At 44.8% G+C, this 26,514-nt stretch overlaps 1 protein-coding gene across 6 annotated transcripts in view; it reads right to left on the bottom strand.

The window, feature by feature from the left end:
• ABTB3 (ankyrin repeat and BTB domain containing 3) overlaps nucleotides 1-26,514 on the bottom strand; it is a 162,865-nt gene that overhangs the window by 7,546 nt on the left and 128,805 nt on the right. The window contains exons 5-16 of one of the 6 annotated variants that reach the window (XM_086887260.1): nucleotides 26,099-26,264; nucleotides 22,706-22,795; nucleotides 19,455-19,556; nucleotides 18,254-18,347; nucleotides 18,014-18,149; nucleotides 17,429-17,452; nucleotides 16,157-16,377; nucleotides 14,577-14,755; nucleotides 8,278-8,349; nucleotides 3,047-3,152; nucleotides 2,199-2,301; nucleotides 337-418 (exon numbers count right to left, since the gene is read on the bottom strand). In XM_086887260.1, the coding sequence (XP_086743386.1) occupies nucleotides 337-418; nucleotides 2,199-2,301; nucleotides 3,047-3,152; nucleotides 8,278-8,349; nucleotides 14,577-14,755; nucleotides 16,157-16,377; nucleotides 17,429-17,452; nucleotides 18,014-18,149; nucleotides 18,254-18,347; nucleotides 19,455-19,556; nucleotides 22,706-22,795; nucleotides 26,099-26,264 (1,375 nt within the window). The remainder of the gene's footprint in view (nucleotides 1-336; nucleotides 419-2,198; nucleotides 2,302-3,046; nucleotides 3,153-8,277; nucleotides 8,350-14,576; nucleotides 14,756-16,156; nucleotides 16,378-17,428; nucleotides 17,453-18,013; nucleotides 18,150-18,253; nucleotides 18,348-19,454; nucleotides 19,557-22,705; nucleotides 22,796-26,098; nucleotides 26,265-26,514) is intronic. The other 5 variants (XM_086887261.1, XM_086887263.1, XM_086887262.1 and 2 more) reach the window with 5 other exon arrangements.

Here is a 26,514-nt window from a genome sequence, read left to right as displayed (position 1 = left end):
GCAAAGAAACTGATTGGAGAGCACTGCTAAGGAAGGGAGTGGAGCGTGTCTCTTCCAAACCTGTCCATTAAATACAGGAAGAGCCAACTAGAGAAAGAAGTGCCTTATGCTGACAGGCAGCACGCTGTGTGCACAGCCCATGTCAGTGAAATGCATGTTGCTGCACCTGCTGGGGCACATTGCAATCAATAGCACTCTGCAGTGCTCGAACAGAGATGAAGCCTGTGCTTGTGAAACCGCTGCTCTGCTTTATCACATACATAGGTACTAATTTGGACAGAGCATGCGTGGTGTTCCTCTTACAAGTTCCACTCAAATTCAGCGTGAGGACCGTACCTGAAAGATGGGGTACTTCACATAGTTGATCTCAATACAAGTACTATCAGATGAGGGCTTGCTAGACAGCAGTGCTTTAAACCTAAATAAAAAGGAGAAAAACTGAAATACCAGCCCAATTATCTCTGTGGAAAAATACAGTAAAAACTATAGAAGTGCAGTAGAATGACAGCATCAACTCTTGCAAAAACAGTATACTGAAATTAACGTATTTGTCACCAAAAAGCATCAATATTTAGACACTAACATGAAGTTCAAACCAAAAGGAAGAAGCCTCTCTCTGGAAGATTTCAATTTGAAATTTTTGAAAAATGCATCTAATGTAAGAATGGAATAAAATGTACATCCAAAATTCAGATTCTGTAATGACACGTATTACAGAACCAAAATATTTTCTTGAAGGCAACATGATCTTTTATGAAGATTTGCAACATTTAAAACCTGAATGTTTTCCTTTTTTGAAGGCAATACATTTTGGCTTATGTCCATTATGCTGGTTTAAGAAATGTTTTGGAACAAAATATTAAAAAAACTGCACTAAGACTTTTAATGTTCCTATGCACACTCAGGGTAATTGTGCAAGAAGAGGCAGGAGAGAAAACTGGATAGGTTGCTTCTCTCTGATTCTCAAAACCTGAAATTCAGATACAACATTCAGGACAAAAAAACCTGCATATTTTTAGTTAATAATTGCAGACTTATGTGAGATATATACATATGTAACAATCTACTTCTCAAAATCAGGTATTCCATTGATCAGAAGGCAAAAATGGGAAATGTGCTGACAGAAACTCCTGCCCTTGTACTTCCTCTCTTTGATAATTCATCTGACCTCCCAGCAGTATTCAAAGCTCGGCTTATCTATCAAGACCATCCATTCACTGGATGGTAATCTTTTCCATATCATGACTGCATCTTGTTAATTGAAATACAGGTAACAATTTATTTGCTTTCACTAGTGCCAAACTCTGTTACGAACACAATTTAGTAGGCTTAAAGCTGCAGATTGGAACCTATTTGTACATTTACCAAGAGGCTCTAAACTCCAATATCCATTTCTTAATGGAAGGCAGGGTCAGGAACTGCAGCTACTTTATGCAAATCTCTTTACTCTGTGCTGTGGGTTGGCAGCACACCTATAGCACCAATTCCCATATTGCTTAAACTATCCAAACCCAGTGCTGTGTCCTTGCCACATCTTGAAATAAGCTGTTATGGAGGGCCAGCAAGTCTTGTTTAAAAGCACACCTTGAATTATACAGCTGCATACAAATAACATTTGTGAGCAGATCTTGGGTTGGGTTGAGCTGGGTAGCCCACATTCAGCCTTCTGAGCACAGGAAACAGACTATAAATACTGCCTTTGGATACAGTATGCCATACTTTGGAAGTATGGTATGCTTCATAGCTATTTAGTTTTATTTAAAAGTTGTCAAATGCTGTCAAAGAATTAGGTGATAATAGGTTGTTTTCCCTGGAGAGTGCAGAAACTGATGCAAGGCAGGATTTAACCACCCACAAGATAAATTATTAAGAATCAAAATATCACAACTCCTGTATGGTTGAGAACTGGGTGCAGTGACAAGCACCACACCAATGTGCCTCAGTGGAATGATGTCAGATACATGGCCAGAAGCATGGATCATTCACTGGATGAAAATCTATTGACAGGAGCACTTGTTAAATGTCTGGCAGATCAACCAGAAATAAACTGTGGGGATGTTCTGATTAAGAAAAACTTGGAAGATTGGGCCACTAGCCCTCAAAAAAACTGGAACAGTAAAACAAACAAAAAACCCCCCACAAATCCACAAAATAAAATTCTATTTTTATTAAAAACCAGAGATATATTCCTCTTTTACCTTGGTGATGCAGTAAATAGCAACACTCGATGTGCATAAAATGGTCTTCCTTCCACCAGAAATGTGACATCTGACATCTCTTTATTGTTAAGAAAATGGGGATCTAGAACCACAAAAAGAAGGAAACAAAAAAGCCAATAACTTTAATTTGGAAGAGGTCAGGAATGTACTGAATATTTCCCTGTTTTGACATAAGAAAGCAACAGAATAGAAGGATATTGTTTTTAGTCAGTAAAGCCCATAAAGCTATTTTGCACAGCCTGAGACAACCACATGGAGATGAGACAAAGGGAATTCAAAGCAGTGAAGTCTGTGATGACCTTTGCTGAAATGACAGCCAGCCATCCCCGCCGTGTGACGCTGGCACAGCCTCCCAGCCCTGACACCCGGAGCAAACCGCAGTTCAGCAGATGCTGGGGGCCCTACACTCATTTATGCTCTATTAGGCCACTCTCCCTGTGTGAGGAAGTCTCTGTCAAGAGGAAAAGGGTCCTGGAAAATTGCTTGTGTGTTCTCTCAGTCCCCTGAAAGCAGCCTGGGCTCTGCTGACCAAGCTGGGAGGTGCAGCATCATCTGCAGCCAGCCAGGGTGGTAAGGCTTGGATCCCAGCCTAATTAGCAACACAGACAAATCTTTGCAGATTTACAGCCCCACTCTAGCGCACCTGATGACCCTCCTGATGTCAGCAGAAGTTTTAGGTCAGGCTAAGTCTGGGGCCCTTCCTTCTTCTAGTTCTGTCTTTTAAACTGAGATTTTTCTGACTTGTGGCCCCCTCGAGCACCTGGCCAGCAGCAGCCTTCCCACAGCTCTCCCTGGAGAGCCAGGCAGGATCTTCCAGCCACACTTACCCAGGCGGGAGGTCTGCTTGCGCTTAATTTCCACCAGCTTTGGAATTGGGTAGGGTCCATAGCAATGAGTGAAAATGACAGAGAGCTGCTGGCTGATCACCTCATTCTATGCAAAAGGAAACAAACATACACAACATAAGATCAGTATGCAAAGGACATGCTATGTTGTTCTCAACAGCTGTCTGGTTTGAAGGTGAAAAATGTGATTGCTGGAGCTTTATTAAAAATAAGAGCTTATGATAATTAGCATTTTTTAGAAACTGTAGTTCTCATTTACTTGATTGCTGTATCTCCTGTACAAATAATTTTAAGCAAAGAAGTCTTCTTTGTCTAAAATATTCCATAGCCCAGTCCCCGCTGCAAAAACTAAGTTCCTTTACAACAGTGATTTCATTTTATTTGCAGACTTACTGTACTGGAAAATGACTTTTTTTTTTTTTCTCTTTAGAAAATGGTCACTGGTCACATCTTAGAAAACCCGAGCTACAGACAGATGCAGCTGCACACGTTTTTAAGTACAGCAGTCTCACAAACAGACCCTTCCCCTAGAGAGTGACCACTCATTTAATCCCAAATGCTTCATTAATGTGCTCTTACACCTCTGGCACCAGTGTGGGCACCGCTGCGCTGTGGAAACCACCAGACCCTCATAAAACCAGGTCTGGTCCCTGGCCTTACCCCTTTCTGCCCCAACTCTGGGGGCAAGGCACCCACAGGATGCTTTCCTAAGCACCTTGAGTATTTGTATGCCTAAGATGCAAAGGTAGTGAAATGGATTTAATGCCTAACTACCTAAGACCCAGACAAAAGCGGGATTTAAAAGCCTTGGCAAATTTTATCCCACACTTTGCTGATAACCGGAGCAAGTCTAGACAAGTTCAGTAGTGCCACACTGTTAATTCATGGTAACATCTTTTAATACTCTGTTGACTGGTGAGTCTCTCCACACCAGGAAACTGTGAAATGGCAAGACACTTAGACACAAGAGGATCAAAGGCCAAGGAAATGAGCAGATAAGGGACAAAAACCAGTATCATAGTATAAAAATTTGAAGTGCGTAGTTGTTACACTAAAAATATCTCCAGGCTTTAGAAGCAGATATCGAAGGTTTCCTTGCTCTGAGCACATTTCAGAAATGCTCCTTAAATCCCACGAGCAACAAGGAGGAGTGGCAGAGATGCTGTAATGACTCTTACTGAATCTAATCAAACAGGGTGGGAAGGGGTAGAGCTGTTCCCTCACAGGCACATGCTGATGTCAAAGGAAATTACACGCACTCGCCCGCAGGCAGGAGCTGGCTCCTATTACTACGTCAGATGTAGCACTGAAAGAAACACTGAGATAAGAGAAACTCTCCTACTGAGAGACTCCATTTAGCAGGCACAGGGCCCAGCCCTCAGAGAGGGGCTCACTGCTGTGGCTCCGAGACAAGGAGGGCGGCTCACCCCAGGAGCATCTCACTGTTCAGCATCCTCCCGACAGAGCTCTGCAAAGGGAGCGAACCACGGGCTAAAGAGAAAAGGAAGATTTAAGGCCAGATTTAAAGAAGGAAGTGACTCAGCTGCTGGGAGGGCTGGGAGGGGAAGCTTTAGACAGACAGGGCAGAAAGAGCAATTTCTTCTCTGCTCGGAAGGGCTGTGCCGAAGCGGCAGGGCCGACTGAGTCAGCCAGGGAGGAGCGCGTCCGGGGGGATGCTGATTACCAGCAGGCAGCTCCCAGTTGGATCTGGCAGATGCTAGAAGTCAGAAAATACAAGGGAAGATGGAGACAATTCCATGGTTAGAGCAGAGGGAAGCTTCTGGAGAGGAGAAACAATGCTCACCTTTACCTGCAACGTATAAAAGCGAAGTGCACTGAAGAGGAGAGCTCCTGGAATCCCCCTCCCCAATCTGCCGGGGTGCATGGGTCCTGTCTGTGTCACTGAGGTTTTAGTGGCTTCCATGAACTCACCAGTCCCAGCCACAGCTGTGCCTACGCAATGGCTTGTTAAAAACACACACACACATCAACAGACCATGAATCTCCTCCTTCCAGGGTGTCTGTGGGAACGTGCTGGTGGAAAATCTGGGTATTGGCTTCCCAGTGCCTTGTTGGGAACTGGAGGCCCAACTCACCAGGCCAAACCACAGCACCATGGACCAGGAGGACATCCAGCTGCACAGAGACCAGGGAAGGACAGGCCAAACTCAGCCACCCAAGTGCAAAAAAGGAGATCCCTACTAGTAAATCCAACCAAAGAACCAGTTGTGCCTGCAGACAATCCCACGGGAGCCTGCCTACACTGGCAACTACCAGCTCCCTGGGTCACCAACTCTGTGGTGTGCAGATACAAGCCCATTAAAAAAACACTTTGCCCATGTCATGGGCTCACAAGCCTATGAAAAAAATGGTGTAAACTAAGCTCTAATTAGCTCAAAATGTGATACATTCACATGAGAGATGCTTAAAAAGCCCCAAGACATAGAACAGAGATGGTACAAAAAGAGACCTTAGGATGGACACATCAAAGAAAGAAGGGCTTCAGACTTCCAATTCAGAACACTGACCTCATTTGGCAGAGAGGAGGCTGGAGACCTTTGGCTTCTATTGATAACATTAAATACTTACATCTCATGCCATCCAAAGGCCAAAAACTGTCCTCAGCAAGAAAGCTGAAGCATGTGCTTGTCTAGAGCCATTGCTAACAAACAGCAGCAAGGGATTGGTAAATTATTACAGCACACCAAGTTTGCTTCCCAAGCACATAGCCAAGCTCACAGGGCAGTGGCGCTGGATCTACTCCCCACAGTGCCTCTGCTGACTTTTACCAATAAGCCAGGCAGAAACAGGAGAAGAAAAAAGGATGCTTTATCTTTAACTGGATGGCTGGGGAAAAAAATTGGCTTTTTTTAAGCCAAATCCTGCTCTTGGAGGGCTTGGGCTGCCTGTTAAGGAACTGGAACAACTGCAGAAGTCCATGGGGTGCAAGCATTGCTCTGGAAGACAGGAGGACACATTCAGCCTATTCAAGCTTCACCTTCACACAGTGCCCACGGTGAGGTGCTCAGAAGCTCCCATTTAAGCACCAAGATGGATAATTCTTCCCTGTTTATCCTTTCAGCCTAACTCTGAGAGCCCAGCTGTAAGAGCTCACTGCAGCAGTTGTGGGTGGCAAGATTAACACTGGAGGAGCAAATCAAAGTTTGTTTTCTTGCTACAGTTTGATGTTGGAAAACATTGTGCCAGGATGTGTGAGGCTGACACCTGGAGCGAGGCCAGCCTCCTTCTAGACACGGGCGTTCATTTGCACTCAAAGGGAGCCGACGCACATCTTCTTCTGTGGGAGGGGGAAGAAAGCTTGGCACAGCATATAATAAAAATATTTACCTAGCCATGGGGTAGTTTACAGACAGGCAAGAGGGAACAGGGAACAACAGCAAGTCTTCTGAGGGAGATGGTGCTTCCAGCAGAGAGCTGGTTGGTGAGCAAGCAACTTTGCTTTGTAGATACAAGCGGTCCCCTGACTTAAAAGCATTCTTCAGCAGAGATCTAAAGGAATTCCCCAGTCCTGCTGAATGCACTTGGACTCTGAAGGGGATTCATAAATTCTTTTGAAGCAAAGCTGGAGGCTTTCAAGTTGTTGGACCAGAGATGCCTCATCGATTGATCTGAGAAGAGGTGAAGATCCGGGTGGGAAGTGCAGGGATATTTTTTCCTGACTGTCCATCTGACAAAGGTCTGTGGCAGGATTCAGGGGAGTCTCCTCCAGGCTTCAGTGCATACCCTGAGAGAGCTTGTTCCATTCCAGGTTACACAGATCAATGCAGCACTGCCATTCTGGGATGTGTTCCTACAAGGTACTGGACACAACTGGGAAATACATAGCCAATATTCTCCAGTACCTGTGCAAGACACGTGTCTGTGCCCCAAACGCTGCAGGGTAAAATGTGTGTTGCAGACTGCTCAAACCCCACTGCTTAGTTCTTTCCAGTCTACAGACAGCCTACCAGCTCCACATGGCTGCCCTCTATAGCGGTAACAAGTCAGGCTTCTTTTCTTCACCTCTGAAATCCCAAGTAGTATTTTGGGGTTTTCTTCTACTGATGCTATCCCCACCAGCTCAGCTCCATTAACGTAGTTTCACCCAAAGTCTGCCAGGCCCCCAAATTCCTCTACCACATAGCCCAAAAACCAAAAGTCCACCACATTAAGGCAGAAAAAGCAACACTTATTCCTCTGGGCTCGGTGTCTTTGTGTCAATACACATCTCCCCAGCAAACTGAGAAACCACACTGCTCAGAGAACGGGGCACTGGCAAAGATATCTTCTCTCTCTGGTCCTGAGGATGCTCTGGGGACCCATTTCTCTGTTAAATGCAGAGTGGCAGAAGTGCTGTTTCCAGTCACCAATCTCACATGCAGTCCCCAGCTTCTGTTCCAGCAGTGGTAGTCTCAGGATACCCCAATCCCATTGAGGACTCGTCCATGACATGCTGGAATACGTTTGAATTAGTCCTCTATTTATGTTCCCCTTTCCCAGAAAAAGATGATAAGGAGTGAAGTAACAGAGAGGGCTTTCTGCTGTCCCCCATCCCTAAACACTCAAACTCTGAGACCTTCTTTGCCATCTCAGAACTGTCTCCACCTTTGCACAGGTGTCCTGCTACCATCCTCTTGCATAATTCCCTTTCACCAAATGCCTCAAAACTAAATAAATGCCACTTCAGATGGTCACTCCTAGATGGTAAAGCAGCATACACATAATCAATATTAGTCAACAATTGGAAAGGGAGGGAAGCCCCAGAGGTTGGAGCTACAGTTAGAGGCAGTGAACTGCGCAACAAAATGGGTTTTGTTAGTGCTGGGCTCAAGCCCCTCCACTGCAAGCACAAATGGAAAAGAATTAATCACAGGTAAGGCACAAACGGACCCTTCCGTTGCTTCTGGGAAAGCCGCCAAGCCTCCTTTTCAAAAGGCTCTTTATATCACAGCTGTGCATTGTATGGAGAAAGCTCAGATCCACGGGCACAGTCCAATCCCTGGGTGAGAGCCCAGAAAAGGGCAGGTGTCACATCCAAGGCATTTATTTATTGTAAATGAAGAAACGGCCCCTGCCTCTGGCAGGGGAACATTTTAGAAGGTAGCAGAGGGCAGGAACAAAACCAAACCTGTGTTAGTAAGTGCCAAGCTGAACGTGTGTTATGAAACCACAGGATGGGGTTAGCAGTGCGTTATTAGCATGCCACTCGGTACCTGGCGCTCGTATCTGACGCGCAGAATGCAGGATGTACATGTGTGGATAACCTGGGTCCGGCTGACTCGGAACTGTTCAGACACAGAAGTGCTACAAGTGACAATGGGCAATGCTACACATCACCACAGTCCCTTGGGAACAGTGAAACCTGACTGAAAGTCACGGCAAGTCCCAGCCAAAAGATGGATCACCACGCGCTGGCTGGGCTCTGGGTGCCACATAGAAGGGCATTAGCCATTCCAGAGAATCCATAAGCAGACCCTTTAGCACCCTGGGATCTCTTCAGGGTTATTTTTAGGGCAGGTTTTGGTGCATCTGTCTCCTCTGTGGAAACTGCATTTTTCTTCAGCTGAAGTATTTCAGTCATCAGCCAAAATGTTCCATTTTCAGGTGTTGATTTTTTCAAGAAAGGTAAAATATTATGTGAGAAACAAATATCCTAGTGAAACCTTTCATTACAATAAAACCTCAGTTTTCTGTTGAAAAGCAATTCAACAAGACAAAGAGGAGTCTCTCCTGATAGTCTCCAGGTAAGAGAAACACGCACAGCAATCCCCCAGGGGAAGACTTTCCCCTGGGATGTGATTATGACAGAGTGCCTGTTATGCAGGGTTCACCTCTGCTCTCTACCCTTAGCTCTTCCTGCAGAACAGGGCAGTCTAGCTTCACACAACAAAATACAGCTTCACACAAGCCCATCTGAAACATTAATTTCAGCCCACCATGAAGCAACAGAAGAAACTGGAATTTTCTAGCTTCTTTGTCTTCCAGTTCTACTTTCTAGGTGGAACATGCATACCCTAGGGAAATACTGATTTTTGCTGACCACCATGCCTGGACTTAGTAGAACAGACACATGAGTTCAGAGTCTGATGACATTCTTTTAGAAACCTTTCCCAACATTTGTTTTAGAAGAATCAAATCCAGAAAAACACCAGCAATATAGAAACACCAAGCTCATCTCAAGCTTCAGCTTCTGAAAGTTTTCTTGAAACACAACAGGCAGATGTTTCAATCTTTCCTGCTGCCTTCTGTTTGAGGGAGATATGAAAATACTTTTTCAGTAGTTAGTGAATCTGTGACAGAGGCTATTTCTGTAAGGATATATTTTAAAAAACACCCCAAAGCTTTCCTTTTAAGAGATTTTGGTTTCCAAGTGGAGAAGTTACTGCTGAAAGAGTACTTTAGCTTTTAAACCATTTAGGCTAGATTTCTCAAGATAGCCCACATGCCTGAATCTTTTTGGAATTTTAGAACTGGTTATTGTTCTGAATTGCTGTTTGTTCTTGATAACTGTCAACACCAGACTGAGGGCTGTTATTCAAACAGCTCAGCTTTCCAAAAGAGCCAGCACACTCCTGCACATTTCTTCAGCTGCCTGTAGGTGAATTTGTAAAGGCTGGAAAGCTGCAGGAATTTTAAATCCTGAGGAAACATCTTTACAAAGTAGTTTCCTGCATCTTTCAACAAGCCTGGCTGCCCAACACCTCACTAATGGGCTAAATATTAAAATAAACTAAATAAAATAAACATGGTATCACTGACAGAAACAGATGGGAAGGATGAAGAGAGAGCTGCAGAATGCAATGAAGGTATGGCAGTGAAGGATTGCTCCTTCTCAAGCTGATTTAGTCTTATTCAATACATTAGCAGGAACACTTAAAGTCCTATGCCAAGTTTTCCGGGTGTGAAGCACCTCTAGGAGCTTCAGACAACACTTCAGCACATGTGCTCAATGCACATGTGGACTCACACGTGCACTTCAGCAATGCATAGCCACACAGGATCCAAAGAAATGGCAAAGAGCTCCTTACCTGTCCTACATGGGAAAGGGAGAAAGTTGTAAGAGAGATTATTTGGAATTAAAAGATTGTGCATTTTCTCCAAAAAATAGGCCAAGGACAAGCTGATGTAAATTGCTGTAGGCAGAAAAAGCAGTGGATTAAACTGGCTCATGACCTCATAGAACTGGCAACAATGCTGGCTCATCTATATGGATGGAGCTGGCGATTTAATGACAATCCAGTCTTTACTCCAGAGCCCTGGAGTGGAAATCTAAACCAAACCACCTCCAAAGGCCAGATGTGTTTAACTTCCAAGGTTGTGGGTTTGTGTCTCTCTCTTTTCAGGTTGTGGAAATATCAATATGAAACTGAACAGCTCCAGGATTTCTGTAGACAGAGGACACAAACTGCACATTCAGCGTATTATCCTTAAGAGACTCTCCGAAAAAACACAAGAGCTGATCTGTGAGCCTCACCTCAGGCACTACAAGCCCATGGACCTGCATGCAGCCCCCACACAGCTCTTTTAAAAGCCCCTATTTGAAGGGGGGGCAGAGGTACTCCTCAAGCAAATGTGGTCCTGTGACATGGGGCAGGTGGGCAATTCAGCTCAGAGTCAAGCGCAGGCAATGCAAACATCAACCTCAGCTGGAAGGAAAGCTTTCAGTCAGGAGTTTGGGGGAGTTTTCCCAAGCCATGAAGAGGACAACACAGATACCAACAGGCAGAAATTCAGTCGTATCTTCCTATCATTCTTCCATAACAAGACCTCTAGCATCATTTTAATTTTGAGGGACTCAACTCTGCCCTACACAGCAGCTAAAGTTTAGCTCAGGGCTACTCACTTCCATAAGTGACACTCTGGCTTCTGCCTCACACAGCCCTGTCCAAACCACTTCTAGCAGGTTACATTTGTGTGCTGGTCTTTCAAAGAGATTGAATCCATCCTTAAATGGCAGTGCCTTTCCTACCAGTGTCTCAAAACCATCATGTGTCATCGACATTTTTAGTGTTGAAGTTTTCCCAGTTTGGGTTTTGCTTGCTTTGAGGAGAGGTGACTTAAACCAAGCTCTCAATGTCTTTGCCACAGATGTTGCTTTTTCCAGAGTACCTTGAGCCTGGATTTTAATTTGGTAAAGGCCCAGACTCACTGTAGGACAGCAGGAACCGTGGAGGGAGCGACTGTTCTCTCTGTTCTCACAGCTCTGCCTCAGCAGCATGGAAGTACTGCTACTTCCCCACTCCCCATGCAATTCTCAATGGTGCAGCCAGTGTAACACAGTTAAAGGAATGAAAGGAAATGAAAGAGCTCCATCCCACTGGAAGCCACCAGGAACTGGGTATCAAACCTTTATCTGTGCTTTTGGAAGACTTCCTCTAGGGCTTCAGCGCAGCAGTGAGCAACCCATGTGCAACCTATACACTGTTCTCCCCCACTTACTTCACAGCTTGAAGAAAGACAATAAACCCAGGGACATCAGCTCAGGCAGTTTTGCCTGACTGGCCAATTTTTGTTGCTGTTCTGTGTTACAGCATCAGGACTTCTGCAAGTTTTGTTTTTGTTTCTACTGTCAGCATCCTGGCACACAGATGGGAATGGAGTGCCACCCTGCCACCCTACAGGTCACCAGCATCAATGCTGGCAGAGCTCCCACTGAAACCCTCACATCTGTGGCATTTTACAAACCATCTGAAAGACAAAAGGGATTCCTCATATCTGACATTGTTCTTGGAGGTGTTGGTTACATTTTCTTTAATATTTTCATATCTATAGCATTTGGCTTTTTTTTTTGCATAGCTTGGGAACCTGCAAGAACATTTTTACAATAGTGAAAAATAGAAGGTGGAGGCAGAAAGTTTGCTTCCTACCCTGAGACCTGCCCTTATGTTTCCATGTGATTTTGGGGGAGTTTTTCTGGTCAAATTACTCAAAACTACAAACTGCTGCTTGGCTTATCCAGGTTATCTCAGCCTCTGAGACTGGGACTGTCACTCCATGAGACATTGAAAATCTGCCTGTTTAATTACCTCAGTTTCCCTGTTGGTGAAGGGAGGATAAGATCTTCTTCCATGTCTCAACTCATTAATATTGGTAAATTGTTCTGAGATTATGGGATAGCTGGAACTATTTATAGGAACACAAAATGCCATTTCTACTAGGTGGAAGTTGCCATGCAATTAAAATATACTGAGCATCACAATATGTAGCAAATGGGACATCTTGTTTTACATCAGCCAAGAACTGCTAAGTGGCTCTCTGCTTCCTAGTTGCTTATTTTATACTTTTTGCCCTGAAAAACTCATTAAGGAAATGTACTGGGCCAGACTGTGATGTTTAGCAAGAGTCATAATCTCTCTCGAAGTTTCCAGCCCACAGGGAAAAGGATGCCCGTGTGGGCAAATCAAGCTCCTCTCTCCACAGCTCTACAAAATGCAGAGCTTTACAGTTTGCTGTCAAGAGAGAGGGATGTGAACCACAGTAATGGCCCTTCTGCATCTCTTAAAGGAGATTTCCATTCCGTGGGTATACACAAAAATCTCTGCTCTCAGCCCTTCCAGAGAAGGGGAACAGAAGATCCTTTAAATCTCAGCTTTCCTCAGCTGCCTTCTTTGGAGTGACCAGGGAGAACTTTTATTGGCTCATTCTCCTAGAAATGAATTTATGTAGATTCCTTCCAAAGGGTTGCATAGTCTCTTTTCTCATTTCTTTCTGGGAGAGCTTTGTAAGAGGCCATTTGGACAAGACCACCACAATAATTCATAACATTTGCAGACAATTTGTAAACCCTTACAGTGTCCCAGAATGATTAATTATTTTTTCTAAGACTATGAAACACTGTGTGAGTATGTGTTTGTGAATATGCATGAAGACAGGCAGTTCCCCCAGGCCCAGGGGCAGGCATAAAGATCAGCACTGACTTTTTCTTTGGTGTTTAGGGGTTTTTGTGATACTTCAGTTGTTTTGCCCCTCCATATTTTAGGTTTCTAAGTGAACCCAAAGCAGAAGGTAGCAGTTTTATTTTTTTCCCCAAGTCTCCTACAACAGACTCTGGAAGACCTAGATGTACTAAAGGTATAATCCTATGTAAATGATTTATTCTAATGATGATTGCTGGCCTTGGCTTCAGCCACCCAGGAGAATAGCAATTAAAGTCACCCCTCATCCTAGATTACAAGGCTTAAACTTATTCTCTGTTAAAGTTTTCAATATGATTAATTTCATACAAACTTTCAAACCAAACAGCACTTTGCTGGTAGTTTCTAGATGAACATGCATTAACCCAAATGAGTACAGAACAAGGAATCTACAAATCTTAGGATTTGGAACAATTTCCTAAAACCTATCTCAAAATAGTCTCCATAAATACCCATCCAATACAAAATAACTGCAAAGGCAAGGCTCTTGGGAGCAAAAACCAGAACAATGCTGGAACAAATATGTGGGAATTGCTCAGGACTCCAGTCCAAGCCTGCTTTTGCAGCAAGATACAAGAAAAAAACCCATGTAGGCTATCATTAGCTATACCAAGTTTGGTATATTTAGTATTGAGTATACCAGAACCTCTCCCCTTTTCACATTCTTTAGGCTATTGATAAAAATTATTTGCTTCCTGCTGTTACACATAGAGCTGGGTGTTAAAAGTTACTTTCAGTTTAACAATTAGAAGGCCACACCAACATATACTGTGGAGCATGAGGAAACAGAACACCATCAAATAATTTTAATGCTTTTCATCACCACAAGGATTTTCCAGTAACAGTGGATGGAGGCTGGGCATTGGGAGTGACTAACTCTCAAGGGAACAAGTAGAGAAGAGACTATTGGTTATAACAACTTTAAAATTCTTCACTAGGTAAGATATTTTCCTCTCCTTGCCAGGCCCATGATCACCCCTTTTGCCATTATACTTGCATACTTAATGGCACCTCCTTGGAAAGGTTTTGTTAGTCTGATTTGCTTGGCTAAAAAAAAGTCAGCCAAAAGAATAAATCTGGGGAAGCTACAAGTGCAAACATGCTCACAGAAAATTTGAAAAAATTATCTTGTTCTGTGCTTGTAGAAACCAGTCTCCTCACAAGGTTAAGAGTCCAAATCCCACACAAAGGGAAGAGAAGGCTAAAGAAATCCAAAGTAAACATGAATTGTTGTATGTTTCTGTAAAACAAGCTGGGTGAAATTACTCTTTGGGTTGGTTTGGTTATCAACATCTCTTGCCACAGTGACATGATCCTTTTGACTTTAATTTCACCACTAGGTACCAATTTCTTTTGTCTCTCCAGCTTACTGCTAGCACCTCTTATTAGGCTGTTCTAGTAGGAGCAGTGATTACCCTGTGTGTTTATAACCCATGCTTCCACAGTGAAAAAACCTGAGATACCTAACACAGATGATAATAATCCCGTGCAGTCTAAACAACCTTTGGGAGAGCTGCTCAAAAATAATATCGCAAACTTTAGTGTCTTACAGGATGTGAATAAGGCTGATTCCCTTTAAAACACATTATTTATCCTACCTTGCTGGCCTTCAGTATCTCAAACATCAGAGGCAATCCTTGTGTGATAAGCTCCTCAGTGTACTCCTCTTCCTGAATGGACTTGAACTCCTTTAGCAAGCACTGGATGAGGGGCCGTCGGTGCTGCTGGAAGGACGTGCGCAGGGACTCCAGCCACGTGTGCAGCGTCCAGGGAACACCTGCAGACAGAAGACACAGCTCGTTCCCACCTCCAGGGAAGGATGTGCCCTTCTGCCTTTACTGATGTTAAGACTTTAAGCAGAAGCTGCCAAATCATTCAAGAAATCAAATTCCTATTTATCCCTAATTGAGATGGCTGGTGGTTATCAGTACATCCCAGAGCTAATGCACAGAGGCTTTCCTCCAAATGCTAAGAGAAGATTGTGGTCTCTCTGCTCATCTAGCCTTCAGCTTCTCTGCTGAGACTACCAATTTGTGGTAATTGCTGTGGTGTTCTGCGTTGCAAAAGCCTTTTGAAAACTAGATTTACACTAGCTCATTTGTTTGAATGTGGCCCTGGAGAGCCATTAAATGGTGAAAAAACCTGATTTTGGTCACTACCTACCTGGATTCAAATTGGTGGTCTTCAGATTAAAACTTGCTTTAAGTGATACCCCATGTCCTCTCCTGATCATTAGTATTTTCCCTCAAGAGCACTGGGCGAGTTAAGCAAATCAGCCCTTTCATGCAGCTTGTCATGGCAGAACCCCTCTCCAGCCAGTTAAAGGGAACTGCTCCCATGCACTGAGTGAGAAAGCACAGGGAGCTGATGTACCTCTGCAGGCATGAGGCTGGATGTGACCTACTTTCTGCTCTTACAGAACAAAGCGGAAAGAAACACAAGCCTGGTGTTTGGCAAGCCAAGGTTTTTCCTTCCATGTCAGAAAATGCTCAATGCCTGGAGAGCACCCCTGCCACTCTCCTCTCATTCTTCTCCAGGTCTCTGCCTGCATAGCCCACTGCACAACTCTGACCCATACCCCGTGTCCCCTGGGCTGAGCACTGCCCCAGGCAGAGGCACACCAGGCACTTGGGTCTCTCTTTCTCTATGAACAGATAATTGGGGATGGTAAATACACAGTCCAGATCGATTTCCATCTGCACCACACAGCCACCCTCCCCACAGGCAGAAGCAACTTCACAGTGGGCTGGTATGATGTTCAAGTCCCTCACTGGCAGAGCTGGCACACCAAGCAGTCAGTTCTCTGCTCCTGCCTTCGGAGTCTCAGAAAATAGAGTATTTTTAATGGTGGACTGCTTTACAGCAGAGTGCAAAAGAGAAGCAGCTGGAGGGTGCCCATGACAGCTGAACACTGCCCCAGAGCCTAACCTACGCTCTGCCATGCAGCTGTGGAGATGGCTCCCGGTGGAAACCATTGTGTCCTGCAGAAAAAAGCCACTGGCCCCTTTACAGGGTGTGTTGTGGAGCTGCAGTGGGCTGGGAACCTGTCAGATCTCCCACCACCTCCTATTCTGAAAGAGCTGTGACTGTGGTCAGTTTAAGCAACAGCCCCTCAAGAGGGACATTCCTCACGGTGGTCCTTTCCTGGACGAAGAAGAGGAAGGAGCCCAGGACTGACCTATGCTCCGGATGTCGATGGTGACGTCCACGTAGCCGTGCTCGGCGCTGTGGTACATGGCCTCCTTCAGGGCCTTCAGCTTGGCCTTGCTGTTGCGGCTGGCGCAGAGAGGAGCTGCCGCCGAGTCGGGCAAGTCCGTGCCCTCGGCCAGGATCTCCTCCAGGGACAGGATATCGCTCTTCTCCTTCTCTGGCTGAGCAAGCAGCTTGCGGAAAACATTCCTGTCAATCACAGCGTGGCAGAGAGAGAGGGCAGGAAAGGAGAGGAAAAGGAGAGCAGAGTGAGCGGCCAGGCTTTCACTGCACTGGGCTTACTTGCTGTGATGTGGCAAGTTAGGACACCTACCCAAGAAATTACTCCAGCTAAATGGCAGAGCCAGCTGAGAGCAGACCCAAGGCAAGCACAGCTCCTGCTAACCCACCTGCTCTGCCTGGGACACATCTGCAAGTCACTGCTGTCGTGACAGGAACCACACAGATGTCACGTGAGTGGCAGCATCTTGTGGGAACAGAGACTCGTGAGCTAAACGTGGCTCAAGACTTCTTCAGCAACCAAGGAAGGCCAAGGTGCTTTTGGACAAGCTCTTGGGACTCCCACCACGGCAACCACATGAGAAGGGAGCTGCCTGGAGCTACTGAAAGCACCGCCACTCGATTCACACTGAAAGCAGTTTGGGAAAGCTAGAGCAGCTAGACATTCAACAAGGCCAGTCAGGGCAGGTTCAAGCAGAGCCAGGACTACTCTACAAAGCCACTGATCCAGCTGGGCCCTCAAGTAACAAAGCTCAGACTCAGAGACTTTGTGTCCTCAGGTTCACACCAGCATAACCTCATCAACCTCAATAGTTTCCCTTGGTTTTGCAGCTGTGAGAAGAGAAACTAGGCTGGCTCCCAGCCCACCCTCCTTGTATACCAGTGTTCCCCTGCTCCTGCTTAGACCACAGCATGGTGTGTCCCAAACAAACTTAGGGCAGAGAGGGAAGGAAGAAGGTGTGCGTGAGAGTTACACAGGCAGGAACACAAGAGTCAAAGTCCATGACACGGACAGCCAGCAGCCAAGCCACGGAGAGCTCCAGGTTCTCCTTGGGCCTGCAGCTCCCATTCACACTGGTTGAATGTGAGACTTCAATGCCCAAAGTGTCCTGTTTGTGCCAGGGATCCCTGGCAGGCTCCAGAGGGGCAGAGCTGTCGAACCCGCCCTGACGCGCCGTGAGCGTGTTGTTAGACTGGCAGCTCGTCTCTAAGCAAACACACGGTAGGTACTGTCTCTAACCTGTATCTATGTTCCTCTGGATGGCTACAATCAGAAAAGTAGGAACGTGAAGATCATGATACTTATTCATTACACTGCAGTCAACTCCTGAGCGTTGCAAGGTCATGCATGCCAGGTGCTCATCTCAGTAGTTCTTTTTTTTGTTTGTTTGTTTTAAATTTGCAGCATACAAACAACATTAAGACACACAGGACTTTACAGTAAACATAGATGCAGAAACTCTATTCAACAAAATTAAGGCCGCAGCACTACGGACACAATTCAGTCAAACCTGAGAAAAATATTAAGAAATTCAGAAGGAATGTTTCTGACATTCCTTTCTACTGCCACATCAGCTGCCATTTAACAACCACTGCATTGAACACACCACAATTTTTTTTTTTTTTTTTTTGTACATCAGAAATCAAAACGCAGCTTGTACCACCAACTGATTTAATTCACATGCTAGCAGAAAGCCTTACATCTCTGCTCAGTTGGTGGCATGTTTAATAGTTCATGCAGAAATTTCACCCATCTGCTCAAACTGGATGCCCAGGCAAAAAATGTAGCACTTGAAGGATGCCACTAGACTTGTTCCCACTCTACCTGTGTCCATGTGCAGCAGCCTGACTGAAAGAGTTCATGTCACCTTGTGGAGTCATGGAAATGCCATTCCTGTACATTGTTCCTATCATGGGGTCAGCTCCTCGCTCCAACAGCAAACTCACCAGTTCAAAATTTCCTGCAAGGCAAGAGATGCATTTTTACTCCTTTGAAAATCCAGCTCACTTAAACTACAGATCCCAGCTGAGGAATTGTTACAGTGGGAGAAGAAAAAGTCCTTACCAGCAGCTGCTGCGAGCTGTAAAGGAGTTTCAGAGTAATTTTCCTCTCCATGCTCTAAGGAACCTTCTACCTTTGCTCCAGCATCCAGCAATAGCTAGAAAGAAAATTCACCATTTAGAGCAACTGGGGGTATCACAGTCTTCAGAGTTCATGAACAGTGACAAATGAGAATCTAATGCTTCTTATTATCTGCAAACCAGATACAATGGAGACACGTGACATGCAAATTCTGCCCATTGTTTCACAGAGGCAAATTCATTCCTTTTTTCGCTCATTTTACGCTGCCAAACACCAGAAGCACCAGCGTCCAACTTCAGAGCCAAAAAAGTGTAACCCAGTGTCTTTGAATGGGGAATGGGGTAAGGTCAGTGTTAGGAAGTAATGCACTGGAGATGGAAGAAAGTTAGCCCGACAAGCATCCTTCCTTCATGGTCTTCTAGAAGCCTAGCACCATCCAAAAATGGATCAGATTTCAATTGTCTCCATCTTTTACATGAAGACATGGCCAAAAGAAAGGTAATTCTTAAGAACCAATTGCAGCAATGGGTCCAAAAGCTGTGGTCTCCATCGGGGACACTTCCACACAAGTAGCAACAATGCTGAAAACAAAAGTGGCCAAGGAGAGCGGGATGGAACCTGTGCTCCAGCCCCCTCTTGGCCATTTCTGTCTTAAGGCCTTCAAAGTTTTGGTGCTTGAGTGCGTCACAGACACGGCTGTTTTGTAGAATAAACCTTCTCAGCTTTTGAGATGCCAAAGCACAGAACCAGCACATCCCACACAACACCTGGATGGGGTAAGGAGAGTGAGGGATTCTCCCCCTCTGGAGCAGCACAAGGGCTGTTGTCCACCTCTCTCCCACCAAGGCAGCGGTTTTGTGTTTGCTAGAACATTACAGTCTAAGAAAGTGCAATGAATGAATAAACAGACATATAAAACAAGTGGTCAGGAAGGAGCACAAGGAGTTGTCAGACTTTCTTTGGTGCAACTTTGCTTTAAAATTGTCCTGTTTAAGCCTCATATTGGTTAAGGTTTGAACACCATATTCATTTTTTAAGTCTATCATGTATCAGTACACTCTTGAAGAAGCAGAAGTAACCAATATGAGTATGACAAGAGGATGCTGGTTTGAGATGGATGTAATTAGAACTGAAGAGGAGGAAAAAAAAAAAATGAGATGCAGGTAGGGAAATACAATAATACCTGAACTACAGGAATATGTCCATGCAACACAGCAAATGTCAGAGCTGTCCAATGGCGGGTCTCAGGGTGGACGGATGGGTATTTATGAGCAGTACTGACAACCTATAAACAAATTAAAGTTATTTTTTTAAAGAGCTGTATGTAACAAAATTCAACCTGCCTGAAATCCAGGCATGTGAGGAAGTAAGTGAAATAGAAAACCTGGGAAAGGTGCTTTATAAAATGATTGGCTTCATTTTTTTTCCTGCAAAATTTTTCTCGATATTAAAACTGTTCACGCTGATATGACAGCTTGATTTGAGTTCTTACCAAATGAAGTCTTTTACCAACTACTGTAGCTCCATCTAAACCACTGGCCACCAGATTCTTTTGCACAAGGGCAAAACATCCACAGCTGGTTACAACAGCACACACTGGGGAAGTAAGGATGGATCAGGACACTTACAGCTGAGGACCACTCCCACCGACTTCACCAGACCAGGTACCAACAGCCCTGGGTCTTGGGATTGCTCCAGGCCCAGCCAAATTTCTTTACTTAATTTCTTTACTTAAAAAGTACTTAAATCAGTACTTTTGTCACTGCCCTCATGAAACACACATCACAAGCCCTACCCTGGAGTTTGCAGGCATTCTTCCAGGCTCCTCCTCTCTCACCAGATGGAAAAAACAAGGTCTGAGAAGTGATGGGGCAAAGCGTCACTTCAGAAGTGTTAAAGAAAATCTCCCTTTTGCTGCCTTCTCCTGAGCTGAGCTAAAAGTGCTGACAGTTAAAAGAGATGCAAACTATATCCTTAGAAAACAAAATGCTATTCTCTTCAGATTGCTCCTTCCATTTTCTATGCCTTAGTGCCTGGTGCCTCTAATGTAGACATTGGGGAAGATGAATAACCATTCTTTGCTTCAATTTCCCTGTCTTAAAGATGGGGGTATTAATATTGATGAGGTTCACAGAGCTGGTAGAATCTAATGAACATTTGCAATCCAAGGCTGCACACTCAGATGGAGTGTGACACTAAAATTCAAAATCTTGTTATTGATCTTCAGAGGAGGACTAAAATCAGAGTAAAAGCTGCACCATCTCTCTGTCTCACCAGCCAGCTCTGCTTTCACTACCTTGTCTGAAGTACGTTTATCCATACAGGGGAGCAGGGCCAGTCATTAAATATTTGGTTCCATCAGCAGCTCGCATTTCCAAGCACCACATGCAGCGTTTGGCTAGAAGCAGGCCCAAGGACAGGGATGAGGGCAAAATCTGAAGACCCCATGCAGATCTGCACCCACAGCTTGCCAGATCTGCACCAGCACCTGGCTGTTACCACACAGATTTGCCACGGAGAGAGCTCAAAGGGCACCACAAGGAGTGTGCTGCCCTCTGACACAGGGCTCCTTAGGGCTGAGTTTGGTCAGAAGGAAGAGGATTGAGCAGCTCAAGCCTTGTGGTTTGGGATGTGGAGCAAGAGCAGCAGAGGGTAAGGATGGGGCAGGACCACGGCTCAGTGAATGCATCCAGCTCCTCCTCAAGCATGGCTCCCACCACTGTTTGGGGCAGTCCATGGAAAGCGGCAAAGAAAATGAAGTCATTTTAACTCCTTTGCTCCTTTTTGTTTTGCTGGGGTTTTTTTCTGGGTTTTGTTTTTTGTTTTTCTTTAAAGTCAGAGTTCTCTCCAACACAGCATTCGCCAAAGACCTGTGGCTGGGTAAGCTTTTAAGGATGAGACTGGCTGAGCAGCTACAGGTCCCACAGAGTACAGAGCAAACTGCAGCTTCTCAGCACATCTGGAAACGAGTCCGTTTTCACTAAGGATGGGCAATCAAAAAGGGAGGTGCCCATCATTGGAAGCTACTTTTGGAAACATATTTGCAAAGTGAAAGGGAGAAAATTATGCAGGCACCTGACAGAATATTTTTTTTGTTCATGGCTGATTTGCCTTTTTTTGCCATAATTGCCCAATTTGCACAGTTGGTTATGGTGTGCACAAATCATCTTATAATTGCATGCCATAATTACTCACAGATCTTGTCCAAAAGTGTTTTCATTTGATTTTAGAGCAAACACTCTACAGCAATGAACTGGGGAGGTTCACATTCCTCACTGGAGCTGTTCTCTCATATGTCAGCAGTTTCAGGAAGACAAAACTGTTTAAATTTGCATTTGATTCAAGCCTGGAAGATTACTGGAGCAATTGGGAGGACTGCTCCTAATGAAAACTCATCCTAGGAACCAAATAATGCCACCTCACATCTGAGCCACAAGGCAGGGATAAGGAAGAGATCATCAGCCTCCCTGCACATCCAGTCTTTGGTCTGACTAGGGTGTTGAGATACTGCCAGCTGTGAGGGTGGTGTGCTTGCCTGTGGGGAACTGAAATCACCAGCTGATTTCACGACATGGTAGTAACACTGTCTCCTACAGGTGACACCCATTTTTGCTTGTTAAATTAGACTTTTAAAAAAGTGCAAAACATCTGTCTGAAGCAGTGACTCAAATTTATCAGCTTGCTCAAGTCCAAACAGAACAGATGGAACACAGATAAGTGAAGCAGACAGCTTAATTCACTCATGACCTCAACAAATTGAAACTGGATTCATTAACAAATAACTCTTCCACAGATTTTCAAATGGCTCTTTAAAAATGTACATACCTGCATTGCACTGAGTTGGACAACAATCTGTTTGGTGGACAGATTGTCCGAGTTTGTGATGTGCATTCATCAATGAGACATTTATATTCTGGAAGCTTCAAGCTCCTCATCCAACAGTTTTTAGCCCAAGGCACTTTGCAAAACAAAACACTGGAACCTATATGGCACTCGTGTGCTGGGGATGCTCACTTGGAACATCCACATGCACAGAAATGCTGAGCTTTGGCAGGTTACCAGATGGGTGTTTCTTTTACCTCCTTCATTTAAAGTCAGCTGAGATTCAGTGAGTCCTTCTAGCAGCATCAGAGCTTTGCTCAGGGCCAATGCTCATTAATGCCTGTATTCATTGGCAGTGTGCAAACACAGCTAAACCACTGTTACCTGTGGGTTAAATCCAATGACTGGAGGGAGCCCTTCTGTGCAGTGAATCCCAGTTTTAACCTATTGCCATTTGATTTCACTGTTCATTTCAGGTGGTCCCAATCCCAGATAAGACAGATTTGATTTCTTTTTACTTCTTGCAATTCTCGCTCTGCTACAGTTCCAGGGGGTAGTTTAAGATGTAAACAAACAACAGAAAAAAAAATACAACCAACAAAAAGTCCTCACCTCAGCATTCAGATCTGCTCCAGCATCTAGCAGCATCTGCACCATAGCCTCATCACCCCTGACACAAGCATACATCAGTGGAGTCATGCCCTAGTCATTTTTTGGAGTTAAAAAACAAAGGAATTGACAAATTTAACACAGAACTCTCTTTGATTTTTAAAAACAATTATTTAAGTATATATAGCATCAAGACTAACAGCATGTATTTAATGAAATCCATTACCTCTGTAACAAACATGCCCCTCAGAGTAGCAAAAGTCAAACACTTTTATAAAAATCTCCGTTTTTGTTGTCACTTGTGCTTACTGCTTGTGTTTTTCATGTTGTCTTCAGCATGGTGAGTGAAACTAGGCTTGCCAGCCTCACCTCCATCATATACTAAACTGAGCACCTTTGTCTTTGGGGCCCCAGCAGAGACACGTTTTCACCAGAGCAACCATTATTGCCACTGGTATTTTAGAAAGACAAGAATTCTATTCAGTTTTCTATAATCAGAGTGTCTAAAAATCTAACTTTTCAATTACTGAGAAAGCCTTTAAAACATCTCAAGCTCCTTTTAAGATCAGTCAGATTTGAGCACAGCTTTTTCAACATGGGTACTGTAAGAGGCTGGCAATGTCAAGACTTTGTATAGCACTCCCTGCAAACATGGACTTAATTTTAAATGAAATGCCAGACAGCTTTGTTGCAAGTTGCTGGCTCTAGGAAAACATGGCCCTGCTTGGAGAAAAAGTAGATTAAGTGACCCTTCACTACAGAATCACCACAATGCAATTTGTATTAATCTGAAATACCTGCTATGCCTGAACACCATTTCCCTCAAGGAAAGTACTGCTGTGGCTGTGGTAATGAGTTCAGATGAAACCATGCATCCAGATGAACAAAATTATTAAACCTACTGCAAATTATAACAGCAAAAGCTGCTTATTAAGTACAGTAAGGGGTGTTGACCAACAGCCACCAGTTGCTTTGCAGTAAATCTCCTGAATTTCAGGCAGCTACCTCTGATGCATGTTTACAGCCTGCCTCAAGGTCCCCCAGTAAATCTGCTGTCAGACCACAGTCCATTTGCTCTTTAACCCAAATACTGCTATGAAGGGAAGTTATTTTCAGAGAAACTGGAGGTACCTGTCCTGGCCAGACAGTTCCTAGCAGGAGCCTAGCACCACTGTTTTTGCTGAACTACCTCAGTTTTCCTCTTTGCCTCAAGGGCTAAAGGTAGTGGGTACGTATGTATGGAAGGGCTGCTCCTGTAGAGACAAACTAAATTAGGGTTTGTCCCTGCAAGGTCCTTAAATCCTTCCTGAAAGACACTGAGCATTTCACAGGATCCAATCTGCAGTGAATTTGTGGAATGGGCACTTGGGGCCATTCATGCCATTATTGAGAAAGAACTTCACCCTAAGCAATGAGAGTTCTTGGGTGACTTGAAGCTATTTGCAAAGAGAATTTGAAAGGACTTCAGCCATAGCCAGTGGCAAAACATTTCCTCTGGCAGTCAGTAAGCACTATGGGAATAAACAGGACCATGTGAATTACAAAAAAATTGCGCCTGGGCTTTGGAACACAAGGATGGGGTAGCAGCTTAAAATTAAATACAGGTTCCTCCAACTGGTTTTTCAGTTTCTGTAAGTGGCATCACTGGATAATTAAGTCAAGTGTTCAGTGAGCATGAGGGGTCTAATCAGATCTGTAGAAAGGAGTCTGAAAACCCAGTGCTGGGGCTCCCCCTGCAAGACACAGCTCGTGGGCAGCCACAGCTGCGGAATCCTGCGGCAACATCCAGAGCAAAAGCTCAGCCTGGGAATCACACAAGATGTTCTGACCCTGCTGCAGCTGAAGGAGGACTTAACACACACTAAAAGAGGCCCAGAATGTCATGCTGCAGTGTCAGGGTTTTAAAGTGTTAATGAGGATTTTAACCTCCCCTTCCCTTGCACTGCTGTCCCTGTTGCTTTTGCCTCTGCCAGTCTCTGCCCCAGGCTTGCCCCGCAGCTCAGCCTTGTGCTGCAGCACCACTCACCCCCATCTCTGCACGTGGGAGGAATGGATTTTTAATGAGCCCATCATTAGTGTTCAAAGCACACACAGGAACACACTAACAATGTGTACAATCAACACAAAGGGCATTTGGCTTCTGGCAAAATATAAAATTACTGTCTTTCTTTCAGCTTTGCATGACTTAGGGCTCTGTCCCAAAGATGTGGGATCCTGCAAGATGTGGGACATTTGATCCAACAAAACATTTAAGCACAGGTTAAACTTTCACTCAAATAGGATGTAAAAGCATGTGTTCAGAGTTAAGCAAATGATTAGGTACTTGGATGAATCGAGCCAGAGTGTTCCTGGTTTTCAGCCTGGAGGACAGAGGAAATAGGTTGTGAGAAGTTTCCAGGTTCAGACTAACTTAAAATAACAATAATTTAAAAAAGTATACTGTATGAACCTTGGAATGAGCAGTCCGATACTATTTTTCTTGCAGAAAGCATTGCCCTCTTCTAAAGCTTTTCTCAGATGAATCCATAATACTGATTCAAAATAACTCACATTTCTGAAACAGCTTTCATCTCAGAAGACCTAAACCCATGAACAGTCCAGCTCTTGTCCCACATCACCACCAGAGAGGTGGCGGCCACCCGACTCCTGTCAAAAATGATCCCACAGCTCTGGGAACACACAGTGACAAACTTGCATCGGGGCACCAGAAAGGTCAGGGGACTCTATTTCAAAAGAAAAGGTTAGTATCCATCAACATTTCCCTCTGGGAAGGGGGAACCACCTCGGTGAGCATCACAGCCCAGCAGACAGCTGCCAGTAGGTAGCTGCAGAGGGCAGCTTTAGCACAACCACCAGCCCCACAGAGGTGTAACTCCAAGGAAATTTAGGCTCTTCAACTGGTGGATGTTGACCAGCAGAGGGGTAACTGTGGAGATGCTTTCCCTCTGCGAGGTCCATTCAAACTGAACTGAAATCCATTAAAGAGCACCAGCAATTAACCATTTGCTGACAGGCTGAGTGATGCACATGTGACGGATCCCAGAGCTGTGTGCAGTGGAAGGCTGCTCACCTCACAAAGCCCTGTCTCACAGTACTGAGCGAGGCACTGAAGAGGTTTTAAGTATTCAGCTCAACACTAAGCTCTCTTGGGATCTTCCTCTGCCTTCACTCAACTCAGTTCACTGTGAAGATTTCGGGGGATGCAGTTGCCCTCACACTGAGTTACCTCAGTACTGGCAAATCAATACAACTCGAGATGACCTCAGTTAACGCCACCTGGCAGTAAGGTCCTGTCTACGTAAAGCTGAAAAAAGCTGGGGCTCATTCCCTGTGACAAAACCAGCAGACAAAACTCTCCCATTTCACAGCTGCTCCTGTAAATGTCTGTCCCATTACCTGCTCGCTCATGCTGTTGATCCCATCCGGCCCCAGCAAGGATATGGCTTGCTTAACCAGATCCGTCCGGCCGCAGTTGAGCATCCGAAAACCCAGGTCTTGCTTGAACTTGGCCTCGGTGGCAACTGCATCCAGCTTCCGAGAGGCACAGAAACAGTCGTCAATCCTGGGGGTGAGAAAGCAACTCCCTCAGAGGACAGCCAGAGGACAGACCTCCCTAGGAAAATAATACTGTGCCCTGGTTTTGAAGGATTTAGGTCATGCACGCATCCATTCTCCTTTGACCCGCTTGCGCGAGGGAAATGCTGAATGGGAAATGATAATGCAAGCTAATGGGAGATTGCCCTTGGTCTATCTTTCATGGGACAAGTTATACATTTCAATAAAAACTGGGGAAAAAAAGCACAGCTTTCATT

The sequence above is a fragment of the Cyanistes caeruleus genome, chromosome 4 (assembly GCF_971803275.1).
Source record: "Cyanistes caeruleus chromosome 4, bCyaCae1.hap1.1, whole genome shotgun sequence".
NCBI lineage: Eukaryota > Metazoa > Chordata > Aves > Passeriformes > Paridae > Cyanistes > Cyanistes caeruleus.
This window is presented reverse-complemented; position numbering and strand designations above follow the sequence as displayed.